The following is a 20,986-nucleotide window of genomic DNA, read 5'->3' as shown; positions in this document are numbered from 1 at the left end:
TGTTCCAAATCATTAATAAAAGAAGTGTACATCAAAATAACCTTGAAGTTCTTACCTGACACCTAGCAAAATAGCAAAGATGACAATGATTGATGTTACAGGGGTTGTGGGAAAATAGACAAACTAGTGTATTGTTGGTAGAGAGAGTAGCAAAAAAAAGGAGAAATAATAAAGCTTCAAAATATGTAAATACTACCAATTTGCTGATGTAGAAACTATGATATGAATTCCATGCCTGTGTTATGGAAAAATAAGTCACAGTTTACGTATTTTTTTGGATTTGCAAACCTAAAACAGATGCTTAGCAGAAGCACTTAAGTATTTACTATCACAGAAATTTCATCATTATGTTACCATCAACTTTTATATATTATACATAAACATGAACTTGCTTTAGAAAACACAGATCTTGGGGGCAGCTGGGTAGCTGAGTCAGGCCTAGAGACTGGAGGTCCTAGGTTAAAATCTGGCTTCAGACACTTCCTAGCTGTGTGACCCTGGGCAAGTCACTTGACCCCCATTGCCTAGCCCTTACCACTCTTCTGCCTTGGAGCCAATACACAGTATTGATTATAAAATGGAAGGTAAGGGTTTAAAAAAAAAGAAAGAGAAAGAAAAAGAAAACACAGATCTTCCATTACCTATGTTGTGGATTAGCATTTATCTTAGCATATAGCACTGTTGAAAATTTTTCGAGGATTTTAAATACTCTGAGGAAGCTGGGGGATCCTGAGGCATATACATTACAAGGACATACAGTGGCTTTTAATATTATCTGATAGAGCAGTGGATCCCAAAGTTATTTGATCATGTACCCCATCAATAAAAAAAAAAATTGTTTGACAGGCCCAGAGATGGGAGGTCTTGGGTTCAAATCTGGCCTCAGACACTCCCTAGTTGTGTGACGCTGGGCAATTCACTTAACCCCCATTGCCTAGCCTTTACTATTCTTTTGCCTTGGAACCAATACACAGTTTTAATTCCAAGATAGAAGGTAAGGGTTAAAAATTTTTTTTTGATTGGAATGTCTATTTGTACATTTACTTATAAATAATATAAATGTGCTACTTTAATGTATATAATTATCAAACATATATAAAAACTTAAAGGATGAGCTAAAGACAACATATATCTCAACTACTGAGATAATAAGAGACAGCCAATGTCTTGTGCTTTGAAAAGCACTTCAGGAAAATCATTTTGACTAGCTGCATAAAGGATGAATAGGAGAGGGCAGAGACCAATCAGGTGGCTATTGTAATTGTCTAAGTGAGAGCTGATGAGAGGGAGTGGTTGTATAAGTATAGAGAAGGGGAAAAATGGAGAGATGTTGTGGAAGTAGATGTGATATGATTAGCAACTGATTAAATGCATGACATGGGTGAAAGTATAGTCAAAAATGACATCAAGATGGTAAAAACGACAGTGCCCTCAAAATGGGCAGGGGAAGGAGGGGGAAAGTATTTAGTAGTAACAGATGAAGGGAGTGGTGTGGTTGTGCTTTGGAGTCAAGGGCGTAATGTGTTATTTTGGGGAGAGGAGATGGCCCATGCTCCCAGCCTTAGGTTGGCTGATTATTTACCCCTGGGGACCATTACACTCCTCACCTTGGAAACCACTATTTTAAAGAGACTTTTAAAAAGGATAACAAAATATCTACTAATTAGCACCAAATTTTTTCATATTTGGATGTTTGCTCATAAAACAAAACAAAATTGGCAACAATGTCTTCTTCTTGCATTGACCTAGTAAAGGTCTTGAATTTGTCCATATTATATAGGTCTAAGTCATAAAGAACATTCTAGTATTATAGTGCCTTTGAATCTTTCAGTCTCTTAAAAGCCCATCACAAGGCACATAATAAAGGGAATGGTACAACCCAGGATAATGCGCTTAGCTCACTGAATAATTTGTTTGTTCCTGAGAAACGTCATGCTTTCCTCTAAGTTTCCATGTCACTATCTCACAAATGAACATGGCAAGGAAGAGCCTTAATTGATAAAGATTGGGCCCTTTGCACATTAGGACAGGAAATCTGAAGAAATGCAAATTAGTCCTTCAAAGAGAAACCAGATGGTAGGAGTTAACACTGTGAGCTCCTTTCTTAGTATTCCCAGAGCTTAGCATAGTACCTGACACATAGCAGGCACTTTCTAAATTTGTTCACTGACAGACTAATAGACTATTAGCTGAAAAAGAATCGGCTTATCTAGATCTAGATGGAACGGTCTTCCTTAGAGATAAGCAAAACAGAATTCTATCCTAGACCAATTCTAAATTTCTGAGCCTAAATCCAGCTTATGACAGAATGCTCTTTCCTATGTGTATGATCATTAGTATCAAAAAACATTCATTATGGGCTTAATGTGAAAATATACTAAGAAATGACCCAAAAGTCTTTATGGAATGCAATACTTTTATTCAAAAGACTAAGTACAAACAGTATATTAAGTATGTTAAGTGTAAACAGTTTAGACAAGAACTCAAATATTCAGGAAATATCTAATTTCCATGTTGTGTAAACCTCCTCAAAAATCATTAGTGGGGGGCAGCTTGGTAGCTCAGTGAATTGAGAGCCAGGCCTAGAGACAGGAGGTCCTAGGTTCAAATCTGAGCTCAGACACTTCCCAGCTGTGTGACCCTGGGCAAGTCACTTGACCCCTATTGCCTAGCCCTTACCACTCTTCTGCATACATAGTATTGATTCCAAGATGGAAGGTAAGGGTTTAAAAAAAAATGAGTGTTCAGTAAGTATTGGATAATAAAAAATGGAGAATAATACTAACATATGAATACATCAGTTAGCTTTAAATCAAATTTGGTTCCCTAATTCCAACATTTGTAGAATAAAGGAGTATTTTGTGTAAATTTGAATTTGTTAATGGCAGCTAACATATAAGGAACCATTAGCAACATAATAACTTTATTTTGTTGTAAAACCTTTTTAAGAGGCATTTTTAAAATGTCTTACAAATTTAAACAGTTCTTTTTTTTAAACCCTTACCTTCCATCTTAGAATCAATACTGTGTATTGGCTCCAAGGCAGAAGAGTGGTAAGGGCTAGGCAATGGGGTCAAGTGACTTGCCCAGGGTCACACAGCTGGGAAGTGTCTGAGGTCAAATTTTAACCTAGGACCTCCAGTCTCTAGGCCTGACTCTCAATCCACTGAGCTACCCAAGTGCCACCTCAAATGCTTTTTAAAGCAAATCTTTATCTAAGATAAATGTCCAATATAAAATAAGTAAGTTCAAAGAATTTATCCTTTATTCTTAATGGGAATTATGTGCCTGATAAACAACAGGCATTATAAGTGTGTATTACAAATGGTATATAACCATCTGCTTTTTAAAAATTCACACAGGGACACACTCAGAAAATGCTGAAATAGATCTTAATACCCTTTAGTTAAGATTTCTGCCTAAATCCTTCCTAGGCTAACACCATATCATTACATTAATAAAAAATATATTAGGAGGCAAATATACGTTACCTTGTTGATGTCATCTGATGTAAATTCAACACGTTCCAAGAGATTTCTGATGACTTCTATACATTTATTAAAAAGTGGTGAACATATAAGTTCAAATCTGGCCCTATGAAAAGAAAAAATGAAACTGTCTAGTTATAGCAAAGATGACATATTTCTTATGAGAGCATAATATTTAAAATTAACAATAAAATTATTACCTGTTGTAACATCAAAAACTATTATAATGATGTTACCTCTGACTTAATAAACTCTATATTCCCTATTAACCTCTAGGATAGAATACAAACTCCTCCGCTACATGTCATTAAAGCTCTTCAAAACTTCTGATCTCTCCTCAAAGTTATTCTAGAGTCCAACCATACCAGTCTACTCACTGTTCCTCAGGTATAATATCCAATCTTCCATCTTCAGTTTCTTTGCACACGCTGTCTCCTATTCCAGGAATGTTTTTCCTCTTTGCATCTATTTCTTAGTCCCTGGCTTCCTTCAATACTCAGCTTAAATACCTTTCTTATTCTCCCCACCTGCTGATGCCTTTCCTACTAAGATTACCTTGTATATAACTATATATCTTGTATGTATCTACGTGTATCTTGTCTCTAGAAACTCCTTGAATGTGGAGACTCGACTTTTTCTTCATATTTCTAGATCTCAACACAGTGGCAGGCATAGGTAAGTGCCGTTTGATTAGCTGAGCAAGTTCTTGAATTATAATAGGTAAACAACTTAATAGTATAAGAGAATTTTTTTAAGCCCAAGTTTACAAATGTTTAAAGGCATCCAAAGTCAAGTTCAAATAAAAATTTAAGTGCAAAGCCTGCCACGTTATCCTCAAAATACCCTAAGTATCTCTATAATATTGATAATACTACTACTAATTACCATTCTGCCAATCTTTTATCCCAGACAAGGAAAACATTTAAAAAAACCCTAATAGATAAATATATCAACAAACAGTTTATTAAAGGATCTGAAGATTTCATAACCAATGAAAGCAATGTAATCTTTGGGTGCTCAGAAGAATGTTAAGATCTATCATCCTCTAAGTCAATTTCTGATGGCATCTTACAACTCATTCATTTATCGGATCAATAACTTGAAAGGATCAGACCGAGTTGGAAATTTCTCTGTTTATAAGCAGTTTTGCTTAAATGTTATCCTAAAGGAGGAGGGTAGAGTTAAGACTAAGGAAAAGAATTCTCCAAGAAAAGGAGCAATCATTAACCACTTCCTGGATTTCACAAAAATGATGAAGAAATCATACGTTCATATTTATGTACATGATACATATACATATGAAATCATATTTTATGTACACTAACATTATGTCCACTATGTATCATCAAGAAATAAGTTCAATAGTGTCAGACAGATGATTAATTAAATAGTATCAATATGGATTCTCAATCTAGTATCTTGTAATTTATTAACTACTGGTATACCATTATAAGGCTCTATGTCAAAGTGGGCAAAATTACTTAGAGCTATTGTGTGCATAAAAATTTTGACATAGTTTACATGATTTTTAAGATCTTCAGACTAAGAATCTCACATATTCAAATTAAATGGGCCAAATTTAGGATCATTTTCACAAATTATCTTCAGCTGTGGAGTGGAAAGGCAAAGTATTTAGTATGTCAAAAATACTACCCAAAAGTAAACAAAGGAATGGTTTCTTTTTAATACAATTCAATATATTAGTTTTAAAAAATTAATTCATAAAAGTCAGTTATTCCAAAATGATAAAAGGAATTTACCTTTTTATTCAGTCTTACCTGGACACATTACAGTCAAAATCTAGACCATCATACAATGAGTCAACAAAACAGTTTGCACTTCCCAAGGTTGATAAAGAATGTTTTGCAACATCTGCACCATTCATTAATTTCATCATGGCTCTAGCATTTCCTCTTACATCATGTTTAAAGGACCTAAATTCAAAATAAAATCTTTGAAGCTTAAAAACCATTGGGTCAGTCACTATTCACATTAACTAAAAAAATGAATAAAGCCCAATGAGATAACAATAAAATTATACTTGATTACATACCAGAATTTTTCCCTTCTAGGTTCTAATTCTTTTGGATCTTAAAAAAAAAAACAAAAAAACAAAAAAACCAAACCTATTTTGCAAACATTCCAAAAGGAAGATCTCTACACTTCAAATAAAAACCCAATTTATTTAGTATCTGGAACTGTTTCACAACTTAAACAAGAAATGCTATAAGACATCTTTTCCTTTACTCATAATAATGGCTTTTTATGGTAGATAAGGTATTTTTGCTTTTAAATAAACAGACAATATAAAAAGTTACATTACTGGGTCAAAGACATTGAACTAGAATTGGAAACCTATGTCCTTTTATTTTTACAATCTTTAATATTACCTCAAAGATATGTAGATCTTTTACAAAATATCTGAGAAGTCAAACTAAGCATCAATAAACTGCACAGAGTACCTTCTTTAAAATAATTTGTCAAAAAAGAAAATATTATGCTATAATGCATCATATCACATATATCTCCTTGCCAAAAGAACAAGAATAGTGATCTATGTTCTTGTGCGAATAGCAACTAATTTAGGCAGCATAGTAGTTTTGGAAAAATGCCTATTGAACAATAAAAAGGTTTTCATCTGCATCAATGGAGGGAGTACCTACACAATGAAATAACAACTTCATGAAGAGAAGATATAAAACTGATTCTTTAAGTTTATACAATGCTTAATAGGTACAAAGTACCATAGTGTATCGACTTACTTATTTGCTTAAAATAAGTTTGAGGGTATAGTTGATTTTTGAATAGCAGAAGTTGATAGCACTAATTTTTGTGCACTAGATTTTTGGGGGAGGGATGGCCTTGTTAGTATGTGAGACACTGGATCATGGAATTAAAAAAAAGAAAAAAAAAAGATCATCAGAAAGGATGGTTTCTATGCCTATATTTATTTCTTTTACCATAACTGTACACCTGAGATCCCTGTGCTGTCCTGATGTCTCTCTCCAACTCTTATTGTCCCTGCCTGGTTCTGCTATAACTGCTTCATTACTTGGTCCATTTAACTCAACTTTGAACTCAATGAGTGCCTGGAACAGAAATAAAGCAAAGTAGAAACCAGAAACACTAAACCAAATAACATTTTTTACTTCAATTGTATTTCAAGGAAAGATACTTGTACATTCATCTTTTTAAAGGATATTTTGTCATTTAACATAATTTGATGAAATCAAATCAAATTAGCCTCACACATTCAAAATACAGTATGTTCAACAATGTTGTCACACATTCTAGCATATTGCAAATCTAGTTAGAATCCATTATTTTTTTTTTACCATTGTCCATTACAATGAGTTGTGTTCAAACCCCCAAAACAATTTGTGATACATTCTGACAACATTTTAAAATGCTATTTAAGGGACAAGCTCAGAGAATAAAAATGTCCTGAGTATCTTTTTGTAAGGGGATAAAAATTTTAGAATGGTCTATATGGTTTAACAGTTCTATTAGCTGGGGGCAGCAAGAAGGTTCAGGGCAATGAGCACTAAAGTTCAAAACTCAAGAATCTGTCCACGGTCTAAGAGCTAAGAAAACACTTTCTCCCTTAGAGTATGGCAATTTATGTCAGCTAATTTGTTAAAATAAACAACATTTTAAGACAAACAGGAATACTAATTTATATCATAATTGGGTCTCACCTCTGAAACTCAGAAGCTAAATACTGGGCCAAAGCTTCTGTAAAATACACACCACCAATGCTGTCATCAGTGTTTGTTGCAAGGACACGGTACATTCCACTGTTCACTTCTATAACACTAATAGACAAGGATGTTCCTCCAAGTTTATAGACTAAGACATTGCTTTGAAAAAAAGATTTTTAAAAGAAACACAAATTATAAAGAATCATAGCATTTTAGAGCTGGAAAAGCTACTATTATCATTGATATTATAAAATAAGGTTTCTAATGGGTTAAATAACTTGAATGAATGGGGTTGCTTAGAATTATAGAGCTGGGTAGAGGCAAAGACAAGACCCAGATCCAGGTCTTTTGTATCCTACTTTGCCCAATGCTTTTATCACTATATTATGATGAAAAATGATGCTTTCTAGTCTGAATAGTTTAAGCTTATTGAGAATGCGATTTAAATAAGTGTAAGTTTGTATAAAATGATAGCTTATCTTCATTGGGAGAGAAAATACCACATTAGGATCTCCCATATAAATATCATACATTATAAGTGTTAATACTGATGCAAGTTAACATAGAAAGCCCCACTACTATAGTAACAGTTTTGGATTGTTGATTAAACTATAAATATAACTCTTAAACTAAATAAGAAAACAGGTTCTGAACAAATAAATTCCATACTTCATATATATCCACACGTAAGTATACCATTGATAACATGCTGTATTAATCTAGTGCCATCTGAAGAGCTGAAAGTGTTTTACTGACAATTTTCAGTTCATAATATTCCAATAAGATATGAATGAGATAAAAGAATCAGGGCAAAGCAGCCAGATATCTGAATAAATGTATCTAAGTCAGGCCCAAATGATTCTCAACAACTAATATAATGGTAGATTTTTGAATACTGTGTAAACAAAATAAGATTGCCAGACCTGGATTCAAATCTGACCTCAATCGGTTCCCAGCTGTGTGACCCTCTGACACTTAATCCCTTTGCCTAGCCTTTGCCCTTTTGTTTTAGGAATTGTTACTAAGACAGAAAATAAGGGTTTAAAAAAAGAAGAATTCTCATCAAAAGAATCACAAAGTCTGGGAACTGTTGAACTCAAGCGACAATTCCTTTAGCTATAAATGCCAGTAAATAAACATTTTTTTTCTAGTGAATATTTAATCCAAATTTTTACCTTTTCCCGGTGGGAGAATCTTGTCCAATTCCATAAGCAAGGAGAGCTGCAGATGGTTCATGAATTAATCGCAAAACATTAAATCCAGCTGCCCTAGCTGCTTCCCTGTGAACAATTTGCTTTCACTGTATTTAATGTCACTCAGAAACTATTCACCTGTAACATTTCTAAGTATACTAAATATTTTATGTGATATTGCTTTTAAATCTATTTTTAAATTATTATTCCAAATGTTTACAAATCCAAACAAAACATTTTCCACATATAAAAAGAACCCACACAAATGAAATCATAGATCACCTGTGTCTACTTTACTTTTCTTCATATCTACATAATAGATCCCACCCACTAGTGTCCCCACCCTCCCCATATTACATAGGATATCATCATGGAGGCCAGCATGTTCATAAAAATTAAGTCTTTTATGTTTTAGCTTTCTGTTCACTCTCTGGGGGGTAATATTCTCAGTTTATTCCTCTAGTATTAGTTCTGTGGCTGTGTATAATGTTCTCCATTCATTTCACTGTTCATTATCTTGTATACATCTTTCAGATCTCCAAAAAAATTAGTTTGTTCATCTCTTGATATTTCACAATAGGACATAAAAATGAAGAGTAACTCAGTAAACTGCCATCTGATATTTTAAGGATTGCTCTAAACCTGAAATATACTAGTCTTTAGTAGGGATATGCAAAAGTACATGAGATATAAATATTGTTACACGAAAATAGATTTTTCTACTTAAAATGCTCTATGATCTACTTTACTGGGCAGGAAGTTGTTTGCTCTTTCAAAAACAGAGAATTTCTAAAATGTCTAACTTTGTAAACTTTCGGTTGTAATTAAAACAATCAATACCAAATTTTGTCAATAATTTAGAAAGCTAAAGATTTTTTTAAAAAGTAGTAACAGTAAATATTTGTCTTTTGGGACTTTCACAAATACTGAAGTCTATACCTGGAACTCTGGCCATGTAGAACTGTGTGTAACTTCTGATTGCATTTACTTAAAATTAATTAGAACTTTATTTTATACATCTAAAACTCAACCTGGGTTAAAAAGGGATGCAAAGGCATTCTAAAATTGTATATTTCCATAAAAATTTTAAAGCATGAAATGAAACCTAAATGATTCACCAAAATCAGAGAGCAAAGTTGGCATCAATGAGACCATATAAGAGAACCATGTTGATATTTTCACTAATGATGGGGAATAAGAATCATCAAATGATCCCAGACATTAAATTCAAATCTGACTTCGCCTTAAGCTATGTGATGTTTTAAGAATTTTTAACTACTTTAATTAGCCAAAGAGAATATTTCATATTCTACTTACCCAAGAGCATTCTTTTGGTTTTCTCCAAAATCAAATGGAACAGTAATAACTACATCATTGACATCCGAACCCAAGGCAGACTGTGCAGTTTCTGTTTACACACATACACAAAATTTTAAAAAATTAATACACTGGTATTGGTTAAAAAAAAAAATGAATAGTAGCACCAGACATCTGTGATGTCAAGTACTTCCTTAACAAACCATTTTTCTTCAATTCATACCTTATCTCCCTAGCTTACTAATTTACTTCCCCAGCCTTCCATGATGGGCCTTTGGTACCAGCCATTGTAAGATTAAACCTGCTTTAAGAGATTTGGGTTCTAAACAAGCAAATATAATGTTTCACTAATGTTTACATGACAGGAATGCAATTTTATCCCCCAAACTCATCAACAAATAACATGTGAGCTTGAAAAGGTCTTTTGAAGAGGTCCAAGGATGTGAAGCAGTTTGTTCAAGATCACCCAGCTATTTCATGGTAGAGACAACACTAGAAATGGGATCACCAGAATCCCAGGTTCAATGTTATTCTGACCATGCTATCTTGGCTCAAGAAAGCCTTTCTGTCAATTAAAGCCCTCTTCAAACGATCATCTGAGAAATTCCTATTTTATGTATTTTATTCAATACCTTTCATTTTACTAAATATCAGTTTTACAACATCTTCTGGGTTAACAAGTTTGGTTTCTTCTCCAGTATCTATTTTATATTGGAATTTTCCATTTTTTTCAATGACCTACAGAGAAAGAAGAATAATTAAGTTAAGTAACTTTTCTGCCCCAAAATGCAAAGTTCCTAAACTAAAGTTATATGTAATGAATGATCATCAGAATTATCTTGTGTTCTGGGAATAAGAAGATTATACTCACCGGACATTTACTTTCTGTGATGTATTTCTGCACTTGTGGGTCATCAGGGCTGTGAATATAAGAAAAAAAAAATAGTGTGTTAAAAGTTAGAATTATCAAAACAGGCTGAAAATTATAATTTGATTTTTTCCTAGTATCACTAATCCTTAATTATTAAAATATATTAAGATGCCAATTCAACATGCTTCAAATTGTATAAGAAATAACATTAGGCAAGGTTAAACAAGATGAGCTATTAACAATAATTATTATATCAAGACCTTAAAAAATATTTTTTTATTTCCCATTCTGACTATGCAGTGTAATTTAGGTTGGGGGTAAATTTTTATCCCAATGACATCTTCCTATATATAGTATTATAAGCTTTTCCCCATGATCCTATGGTCCCAACCACAAAATCTGGGATAAAAGGCCAAGGTTGTAGCCCAGGTTATTGAATCTACTATAAACTACCTCAGCATTGATTAACTTGAGTGTCTGAATATTGCAAAAGAACCCCCAAATTATGAGACAGAAAGAACAAACCTATATACCTGTACCTATGCAGAAAATGTGACAGGATGGCAGACCGAAGAATGCAGGCAAATACATGATGAGGAAAAAAGAGAGAGAAGCAAACACAAGTCAGAGAAAAAGATGGGCAGAAGTAAAATGCCCTTTAGGAAGTAGGCACTCAATTCTTTTTGGCCTGATACAATGAAAATATTGGGGAGCAATGAGATCAATGACACATCTGCAAGCACTTTCTTCACTTCTGAAAGCAGGAATATATCTTAGTCCTTAGGCAGAAACTAGTATCTTAAGAGGTACTTTTGCAGCCTAGAGACCATCCTATGAGGTGATCATTATGGTCGTTTCATTTTTTTAAAAAGTGAAGCTTGAAGGATTGATCAAAGTATCTGGTTATGAAATGATTCAATTGTGAAAGAACAAATGACTGTTTCAAAGATCAGTGATATCTGGTGCCTTTGGACAAATTTAATTATCTCACAATAACGCCTGTTTTCTAATTTTTTCCCTAAGTTCTCCCTACCCTTTCTTTTTAGGCCCTTCTCTAATTACCTGTCTATAGACAACATAAAGCACAAAAATCCTAAAACAATGCATATCTAAATCGGGTTTAGTGACATTCCAGAGATAACATAAGGCAGAGACTGAGACAAATTTTGAATGTGTTATGTAAAGAAAGTGTAAGTCAGATAAAGACATAAGGTAGGATTTGGTAAATACACTAATTATGGCTCTAATTTTATTTCTATTGCCAAAGGGAGTCATCATATTATCTGAAGTAAAGTTCCCACTTCTTTAATCCCTGAAGACTGTCAATAAAAGATAATGTACTTAAACTGCATTCTTAGACCTACCAAGGGATCCTAGATCAGTTAACATTTTTAGTTGTAATCAAGACATTTTATCTAAGCCTTTTTGTCCCGAACATTGAAAAATGAAGTGACTAGAATTCAAATTTTTGAGCTAAAGGCACACATGCCATAGGCATGGAACTGAAAAACTTGTTTTGAATAGCAACTTAATCAACAGATGTGATCCATGTAAAGACTGTGTGGCAGAAAAAACTGGTCAACTATCACTCAAACAAGGTAATTGTTATAACCAGGAAGGGCAGTATTTCCATAGAATTTACAAGCACTTTAATAGTGGCAACATCCCTTGTTTCTCAACAACCATGAGGAACTCCCTTCTCTCACCTAAACTTTTGTAGGAAGCATAAATACCTCTTGTGGATACACATGGAAAGGTAAGTGACAAAGAAAGCAGGGATGAAAAAAGATAAAGGAATGATTATGAACATCTAAGGAAGCAGTGGATTGGCCACAACTGTATACAAGTAAAAATTTTTATTTGTTCACATCAGGATTCAGTTATTAAACAGAAAAAACAGACTATGGGGGTTGGTACAATGAGCACCTCATGCACATCATGGTTTCTGGAAGGCAGAAAGGAAGTAAGTTCTGGCCCATCTCCCCCAACCTTTTAATGGATGGAAAGGATTCTCTTCCTCCCTCTCTGTAGGCTTTGCCTACAAATATAGTCATTGCCCAGAGGCTTGGCATACACCACCACTGATGTGCTATGGGTCTCTAATTTCACCAATCCTTTACAATTATATAGTGCTTTACTGTTCAAAGCGCTTTCAAAATCATTTTGAATGATCCTCACAACAACCCTGTGAGGTAGGACAGTTATTATTATTTATCCCCCTTTTCACAGATGAGGACCCTCAGGCACTGAGTGGTGAAATGACATGCCTATGGTTATGTAATGAGAGATGGGACTAGAACCCAGGTGAAAACCTGATTCCTGGTCACACCCTTTCCCATTTAAGATACTATGCTCTCTTGATTATCTGCATATTTTTCTCTTCACTCCTTTAAAAACTTTCAACACATACTCTTCTTTATTCTGACCACAATCTAGTAAAAAGTAGTTCCGAGATCTATGCCTTCCATGCATACTACCTGGCTAACTTTGTCTGCCTGGCCTTCAAGTTAGCATTATCTATGATAGTATTTCTCATCATGGCACCTCTGTACCTCCACCTGAGTTCTTACTCATCTCACTGATAGCCCTGTTTCACTACCAACAGCTTAGCATGCCAAAAGCTGAGTTCTTTATATCAAGAAATCTCTTCCAGGGAAGCCTACTTAATCTTGGCCTCTGTAGATTTATATACCTCCACATGAGGGCTCTCAAAAAGAATTTTTAAGTGATCTAAAAATGAATAATTCACCTTAATATATTCTTTGAAAGCAGGGATGGTATCTGATGTTTTTCATGGAATTTAAGAGATCAGTGCCTTAGTAAATATTAAACCCTCCTTCACTGCCCTTTAAAAATTCAAACAAGTTCTCAAATATGTATTATATATTTACTGCAAAAGCTAAAATTTCATTAGTTTTTGTTTACATTTGAATCAACTTTTGAGAGCTGGAAAGAATCTTTTAAAAATATTCAAATCCAACTCCAACATTGTTTAGATGAAGAAGATCCACAAAGGTTATGTGCCCAAGTGTATAAAGCTACATAATGGTAAGAGCCAAGAATAGAGCTGAAGACTCCTGGTTCCTATTCGAGAGCTCTTTCCACTATACCAGCTTTCCTCCCACATTCATTACTCATTAAATCGCATTTATCATAGTAGCTTGCATGTCAATTTAATCTCTCCCAAGGTATTAGACTTGCACTAAATGTTCTCATTTTGTCTTTGGGGTATTTTGGACACTCCTCTCCAATGTGCTCCCCTAGTGTTTAGGTTGATAGTTAAGCCACACCTTTAAGAAAAAAGTTCCCCCCCAACAGACAATTAAAATTCTGGAAAGCCTCATCAATTTAAAAAGTCTCTATCATATATATCCACCATTTCCTCCTCCCTCCCACCCCCTTGCAAAGAAAAAGAAACAAAATTATCTCCTAAATTACTTCACAAAATGTAAAAGTTCTAGCTGCGTTTATAATGATCTCAGACAATGGTTTTCTTTTGGAAAGTAATTTAGAGATAAAGGCACATCACCCCAAAATATTTTGTTTGTTTTTTGTTTTTATAATCTTTTGGTCTTCTGTAAGTGAAGAACATTGAATATAAATTCAAGGTCTATTAAGTATTACAGAGTAATGATTTAAAAACAAGGACAAAAAGGTTTGCTTTAGGGACTGTGCTTCAAAAAAACAGTGATCTATTCCAGAGTCTCCACCTACTCCATTCCTAAAAGGTGCAGGAGATATTATATTTTGCTCTCATTCGTTACTGGCTATTCAACTAGGTGAACCAAAATTGGAGAAAGTATGATTTTAACAGGTTCCCTAGATGGGAAGTTTTCCAAGGCATGCCCTCTAACACACACTAGACAGAAAAGCTGCTAGCCTAGAAAAATGAAATCAGCTTGAAGCAGAGCAGGGAAACTAACAATCAATCCAAGTCATTTGTTTCTAGAAAGATCAGATGGCAACAAACCAAATTAGGATAATTATTAATATATACTTATGCACATAAAGTAAAGGAACTACATAATATGAAAATGCAAGGTATTTACTTACATTTAAAATTTTATATAACATTCAATATTTCATTTCACCATAGAATCATTCATCAATATGGAAACATGACATCACACTACTGGAGTTCCCTGTCAGTCATAAATTTTACCCCCCCCCAATGGTGCAACAGGAACTAGCTGAATGGGAAAAAAGGGGAGGTGGGGAAGGAGCTAATTTGGTTGCTGATTTGTATTACATGTCAATATGTGATGGTTATAGCAGTGAAAAATGTATTAAAAAAGGTACATGTTGTTTGCAACCATATTTGTTGTATGATGGTAGAGGGATTAAAAAAAACAACCAAAGAATCACTCTCTACATGTCAAGTGGAATTTAAAAGCAAACAAACAAACACAAAAAAAAAACCAAATAAAAAACACGTAGTGGGTGCAGGGCTCAAAGAATGAGGTTACTGTGTGAATAACCCCATTTTTATACCTGGCAATCGAATGTGCCTCATCCCAGGCTTACCTCGGCCAAGGTCACATTTATTAATAATACCTTACATTTATACAGTATACTTTTCTAAATGCTTTCACATCTACTATCCATTTGAGCCTCACAACAACCCTGTGAGGTAGGTATGACAGGTATTATTATTCCCCTTTGTACATAGCAGGATATTGATGCACAGGGAGATGATGTGAATTGCCTAAAAACTTGGGGAAACCCAGGAAGTCAGTGGCAGAAGCAGGATTAGAGAATTCCTAACTCTCAGCCCCAGACTTTTTCTAAATACCACACTGGCTCACATATTTCTGGAGAGTCCTCCATTAACCAGTAATGGGCTTCTGGGAAAGGAATTAGCCCAAGTATGTATTCCTGTTGCTCCACAAATATATGGTTCATCTTCCCTCTGAGGGCCAGCTGCATAAGAAAAGATGTCAGGGAATACTGAGGACAGCCATTAAAAAGCAGATGTTACTACCACTAGTTTAGGGAATAACTTTCTTACAACAGGCCCCTAACTTTTGGTGCTTGAAATTAACTTCTGAAGCAATTTTTCCAGTCCTAGCTGAAAAGCACCAGTTGCTTCTTCTACTGCCGTAGCCAAACGTCTGACTGCAATTACAGCATCCCTGCGGAGCTCATTGGCCGTGTCTTGCTGGGCACTAGCCTCCTCACCAATAGCAATCAGCCTGTCCAGTTTTTCTTCCTCACGCTTGGAAAGTTCTCGTGCCAGTCTCCTGTTTTCTGCCAGCTCAGCAGCAATGGTCCTGGCCACTGAACGCCTTCTCCGCCGGGCCCACCGTGGAGGTGGCTGGTTGGTGAAAGTCCCATCCCCACCAGGGACAAGATGAATTCTAGAGGCAGAGGCCTGGGGCTGTTGTGTGGAGGCCATGCCAAGGGTGTTGCGGCTGGTGCTGGCGCAGGGACCCGGCTCACAGGACACACCCACTCTGGTCACAGTGCTGCTATGACAGGGAGCCACTGCACCTCTGTAAAGGCTGTGGGAGCTGCTGTAGCTGGGGATCGCTTGAGAGCAGCCTGCAAAACAAAGCAACAATGTTGCAAAGTGGACTTTCCTGCTAAGTGAATGCTTTGAAGCCAGCAGCAGAAAATAGCAGCAAACAGCACACTATGTAGGGATGCTCCTGGAAGGAGCCCTTTATACTTGGTTAGGGAAGGCATTTGGCCCCTGGCTTTGGGGGTGGAGTGGGTGAAGATAAAGTAGCCAAGTCTTTACAACCTTTCCCCAGCCCTTATGATCCCATTCTCTTACCAAACCGTGAAGCCCAGACTACAAAATCTTTAGTTATCTAAAAAAATAACACTGCCAATACTTTGGATTTCCATAGAACTGTTCCTCTCTTAGGGTTCATGGAATCCCAACCCTAACAGACCCAAGTGCATGGGCTTTTGAAGGCAAGTTCATATGTCCACCCATCCCCAAACCCAGCATCCACTGGTCAAATGAGCAGGGCTTGAGGCCAACCACTGCTGGGACCCCACTCCCCAACCACGCGCTAGTGCCTAAACCATGGCATTGTGGGACCCCAATATTTTCTCACTCTTGGGAGTTACCTGCACCTGAGGCTTCATCCCAGGAATCCTCAAGGTCACCGGTTTCAGGCAGCTGGTTACCGATTCCCACACTGAGGTGACAATTCTCATCTGATTCCTTAGCTGCTCTCAAGATAGTCTGATGATCAGCTGCTGCCTGATTCCTCTTTGCCTTCAAGTTGCTGTTTCCCTCTTCCCCTGGGAGGTCAGAGGCTACTAAGTTCTGATCACATTGCTTGGTCCAGACAGCATCCTCCATTAAATTATCTGGGTCAGTCACTACCTGATTTCGGAGAAGCTGATCCAGTGTATCATAAAATGGGCAGTGTGGAGGGTCACCCATACTGGTGGCATGGGCGACGTAAGCCTTTAAGTATAAAGCCTTCAAAACTTTAAACTTGGAGCGGCACTGACGTTCTGTGCGTCGGAAACCTTCCTGATGCATTCGTTTTGAGACAGCCTGATAGACATCTGCATTATGATGGACAGTCTGGAGGCGCTGAATATACTCTGCCTCACCCAGTATGGCCAGAAGAGTACGTGTCTCCTGTCTGGACCAGCGGATGCCCGCACTGCTATTGGTACTGGCCATTGTGGAATGGGAAAATGCTGAAGGTTCCTGAGCATCAAGTTGCAACAATGAAGACTTGGGGGAAGCTCTGTGTGGTCTCAGTATATTTCCTGGAGCCAGTTGCTTCCTCCTTCTCCGGACTAATTGCTGTGGAACCAGGTCCAAGGACCGCATGTCTGGCTAGAAGGCCAGAGGGGCATGAGTTACAGGGAGGGTGTAAGGAAGACTTTGGCATCAAGTTAGATGGTACTACTTGTGAGTGGTTCATTGATAGGCATGGGGCCAAGGCTGAGTAAGCCTGGCTTTGGGAATAAGCCTGGGATGGATGTTGGGAGGCCAATAAAGCACTCTGTGGGCTTGGCAACTTGAGGGCTGACTCCTCCACAGAAGGTTGGGCTGCTTCCAAGGCCAGGACCTGGTGACTCTAACTATGTCTGTGAAGATTATGTTTGGTAGACAGGGAACTTGCAGAAAAGAGGGCCAGCAGTGTGAGGCAGCCCATGTGCATGTGCTACATGATGCTGGCAGTGTGGCATTGCTACTTAGGGACATCTTGTCAGGTGACTAGAAAAGAACTAAGTTTCCTTTGTTAGAGCAGTTTCTAAAAAGCTTTTTGAATTGGAGATAACAACAGAAGCTGGTCATCTACCATTCTGGCTGTTTTCCCCTTTTCTCTTACCCCCCCCCCATCCTGCTGAGTGCTTAAAATGCTTCAAACCAACGAACCTGTCTATACTTGCCTGATTTAGGGGTGGTATTTAGGGTCTGAAAACTGCTGGCACTTAATGCTTTATTTTCAATAAAGTGAATTTTGCGACTTACAGTGAAAAAGGATAGTTTTAAAATGTTGTTATCACACTATTTGTATTTCCTTCCCCCACTCCCCTCCCCAAACCCCGTATTTTGGTTTTGGCTGGTGCAGAGACAGCCTAAGAAGAAAAAATAACATAAGTTCAATTGAACCAAAACAAAACAAAAAAAAGAGAGATCATTTTGATTAAGATCCTTGCATCCCAGGGAATGCGACTTAAAATTGATTCATTCCTAAGCCGGAGCTCAGAATTTTAAGTTAATTTCTACTTAAATTTCTCTATCCAGCACTGTGGAAAGAGGCCATGGTTAAAGCCAAAGACCTGTGAATTCCACTTCTAGTTATTTCCCAACCCAACAGTAAGGAAATCAGACTCTTTTCTGTGCTTGTTTCCTCATCTGTAAAATGGGTGAATACCAGTCCTATCAAACCCAGAGCTGGTATGAAAATAATAAGAAAAAAACAAAAAACAGGAGTGTTGTGAAAATTTTAAAGCGCTATGTAAAGTATTATTATTTCAAGGATAGAAAACCTTTAATTATTATTGTAATCTATAATTTCAGGAGACAGAAGTCTGGGAAAGCAAGTCTCTTTAATCTTTTAATTAAAGTTAGGGCAGTGGATGATTAACTTGATTCTTATTTAAGACATTAATTAAGTTGTTTCTACAATGATTAAATTTGCACATTAAGAGACAAACAGGAAAAGTTAGTCTAGAGAAAAATCTAACATAAAGGCACCATAATAAAAGCCTGATATGTATAGAAGCTGTCACCAAACAACCTTACTAGTTTTTGGAAAAATTCAACTATGCTAAAATAAAATGCTCTAACTTTCTTCCAAATGATCTTAAATGCCACCATCATTCCACTTCCCCTAAAAATCTAACTCAAAATGTCAAAAGTTCATATTATCTCCACCGAAATAACAAATTCAGTATTTGTTTACTACCATATCCCAAAACATGCAATGGAAATGTTGCCTGGTGAAAATGTCACAAAGTTAGAAAGACCTAATATCATAAATTAAAGCAAATAAGCAATCCATTATTTGCTCTTAATAATTTCCCAATTGTGAATGGGAAAACCTAATTCCAGAGTTACTATTTTCACATCACAATTTGATTAGAGCTCTTCCTGATAAAAAAAAAAAAAGTATTATTTCATTTAAACTTGAGTTCCTTACCTTCTTCCAAGGATCTGCTTTACTTTCATAACTGTATTTGAAATATTTCTTATTCTACTTTGTTTTGCTGCCAAACCAACAACCTGCAAAAAAGCCAGGAATTAAAATATATCTAATTTTTAATTATTGCAAAGTAAATAAGTGTGAGGGGCCTGTTACCTCTTCATTTTCTGAATAAGCAACCACAGCTGGTGTGACTCTGTCACCTGCATCATTAGCAACCACATGTGCTCTGCCATCCTAGGGAGAGATGGGCAAAAAAACAAAACAGTAGTTTAAAATGACAATTATTATGTAAGTTTACAGAGATGTTTTTTAACATGAACAGTTGAATATTTTTTATACAACTTGGTCTTATTCGCTGGGACACCTCGGTGCTGTATAAATATTTTAGACTTAAGCAATATATTATTATTCATTTAACAGAGTTACACAGGCCTGCCCTTCCACAAGTAGAGGACGCCCTTTATGTTGTATCCACCCATTTCTTCTTGGTGTCCTCTGCACAGGCAATAATTGGTTAATGCATCCTATGTGTAATAACAACCTTCCTTACAACACTTGAAGATCATTATTAAGTCACCCTCTCCTCTCCGCCCCCACACCCACACACCTTCTTTTCTCCGGATTAAGTAATACTAACCCTTTGGGAGTTTTTTTCCTGATAGATCTTATTTTCAGAAGGGATAGCAGGAAAACAAAAAACCCTGTTCATCTCTTCTCCAGTGAACAGAAGGGCCCGATAACCCAAACTCTACCCCCCCTCCCCCCGGCCCCCTAATGCCCTCCAACGCCGCTTTCCCTACTTAGGACTTGGGAAACCTTCCATATTCAACAGACCAAGAAAGAAGCCATACTCACCCACGCTCCCCTCCACAGCCAAACCTCTCGTACAGAATGCAACAGTTCTAGGTCGCACAGGCCGAAGCTACCCCACCCTTCTCTTCCTCACTCCCTCCCTCTGGAGTTTGCTCAAGCGGCGGAACCCTCGAGTTCTGACCCCAAAAGACCTCCCCCTTCCCTGCCCCCTATCTCCAGACTCCGGCAGGGGCCAAGGGCCCACGTCAGGAGTATGCTACCATGACGTCACTCTACACCTCCCGTCACCGTCCCGCGACCCTCCAAGGCGCCAGGCGCGTCTCCCTCCCCCCTGCCCCCCTGCAGCGATCGGCCTGAGATGGGGGATGGGGAGAGGAAGGGAATGGGGAGGGATTTGGGAAGGTTGGAGATAAAAGTGTGAAGATCCAAGGTGGGGGTAGTTCAGAAAGTCGAGAGTCGGGAACCAACCCGAGGCGTCCTTCGGCTTTTACTGCCGTAGGAACGCGACCCTGGGCGACATAATCGCTGGCCTGGCCCTCCAGGTAACCAAAGGAAGGGATCAACCCCTGCGCCGGGGGAGAGTACAGCGAGCTGATTCTCTTTGCGCCGCCGCCGTCCTCCCTTACCTTATAGATGGCCACACAGGCAGATGTGCAGCCCAGGTGGACTCCTATGGCCGCCATGAGGCTGCGGCGGCACGGGCTGCTCTCACAACGGCGGCTGCTACCGGTCTCGGAACAGCCCCATCAAGCACCGCGGTAACCACACGCTTCCCCCTCCCTTCCGTTCAGCCTGCTCATTCAATCCTCGTCTGCCTCAGGCCGTCTCAGCCAATCAAGACTAAACTCCCGCCTCGCTACGCCGGGGCCCGGCGAATCGTGGGGCGTCGCGCCTGCGTCGGTTTCCTCAGTTGAAGATATGAGCGCCCAGCGCGTGGAGGAGAGCGCAAGCTCCAGTTGAGAAGGAGAGGCGG

General features: G+C 37.4%; 2 protein-coding genes across 3 annotated transcripts in view; both read right to left on the bottom strand.

The window, feature by feature from the left end:
- The window catches only part of HSPA14 (heat shock protein family A (Hsp70) member 14), a 28,128-nt gene extending 7,353 nt beyond the window's left edge, over positions 1–20,775 (bottom strand). The window contains exons 1-10 of one of the 2 annotated variants that reach the window (XM_007503993.3): positions 20,640–20,775; positions 19,354–19,434; positions 19,193–19,277; positions 10,571–10,623; positions 10,332–10,437; positions 9,700–9,790; positions 8,365–8,469; positions 7,187–7,348; positions 5,267–5,422; positions 3,492–3,594 (exon numbers count right to left, since the gene is read on the bottom strand). In XM_007503993.3, coding sequence (XP_007504055.1) covers positions 3,492–3,594; positions 5,267–5,422; positions 7,187–7,348; positions 8,365–8,469; positions 9,700–9,790; positions 10,332–10,437; positions 10,571–10,623; positions 19,193–19,277; positions 19,354–19,434; positions 20,640–20,696 — 999 coding nt within the window. In that variant the 5' untranslated portion in view covers positions 20,697–20,775. The remainder of the gene's footprint in view (positions 1–3,491; positions 3,595–5,266; positions 5,423–7,186; positions 7,349–8,364; positions 8,470–9,699; positions 9,791–10,331; positions 10,438–10,570; positions 10,624–19,192; positions 19,278–19,353; positions 19,435–20,639) is intronic. The other variant, XM_001363775.5, reaches the window with a different exon arrangement.
- MSANTD7 (Myb/SANT DNA binding domain containing 7) lies at positions 12,412–19,279 on the bottom strand. Its single transcript, XM_007503992.2, has 3 exons — positions 19,195–19,279; positions 16,649–17,378; positions 12,412–16,111 (listed from the first exon to the last, which is right to left on the bottom strand). Exons 2-3 carry the CDS (start codon positions 17,370–17,372, stop codon positions 15,588–15,590), a joined length of 1,248 nt encoding a protein of 415 aa, XP_007504054.1. The 5' UTR covers positions 17,373–17,378; positions 19,195–19,279; the 3' UTR covers positions 12,412–15,587.
- Positions 20,776–20,986: the final 211 nt, after the last annotated feature.

This window comes from Monodelphis domestica, chromosome 5 (assembly GCF_027887165.1).
Source record: "Monodelphis domestica isolate mMonDom1 chromosome 5, mMonDom1.pri, whole genome shotgun sequence".
NCBI classification, from domain to species: domain Eukaryota; kingdom Metazoa; phylum Chordata; class Mammalia; order Didelphimorphia; family Didelphidae; genus Monodelphis; species Monodelphis domestica.
The sequence above is the reverse complement of the archived record's forward strand: the minus strand, read 5'-3'. Positions and strand labels throughout refer to the sequence as shown.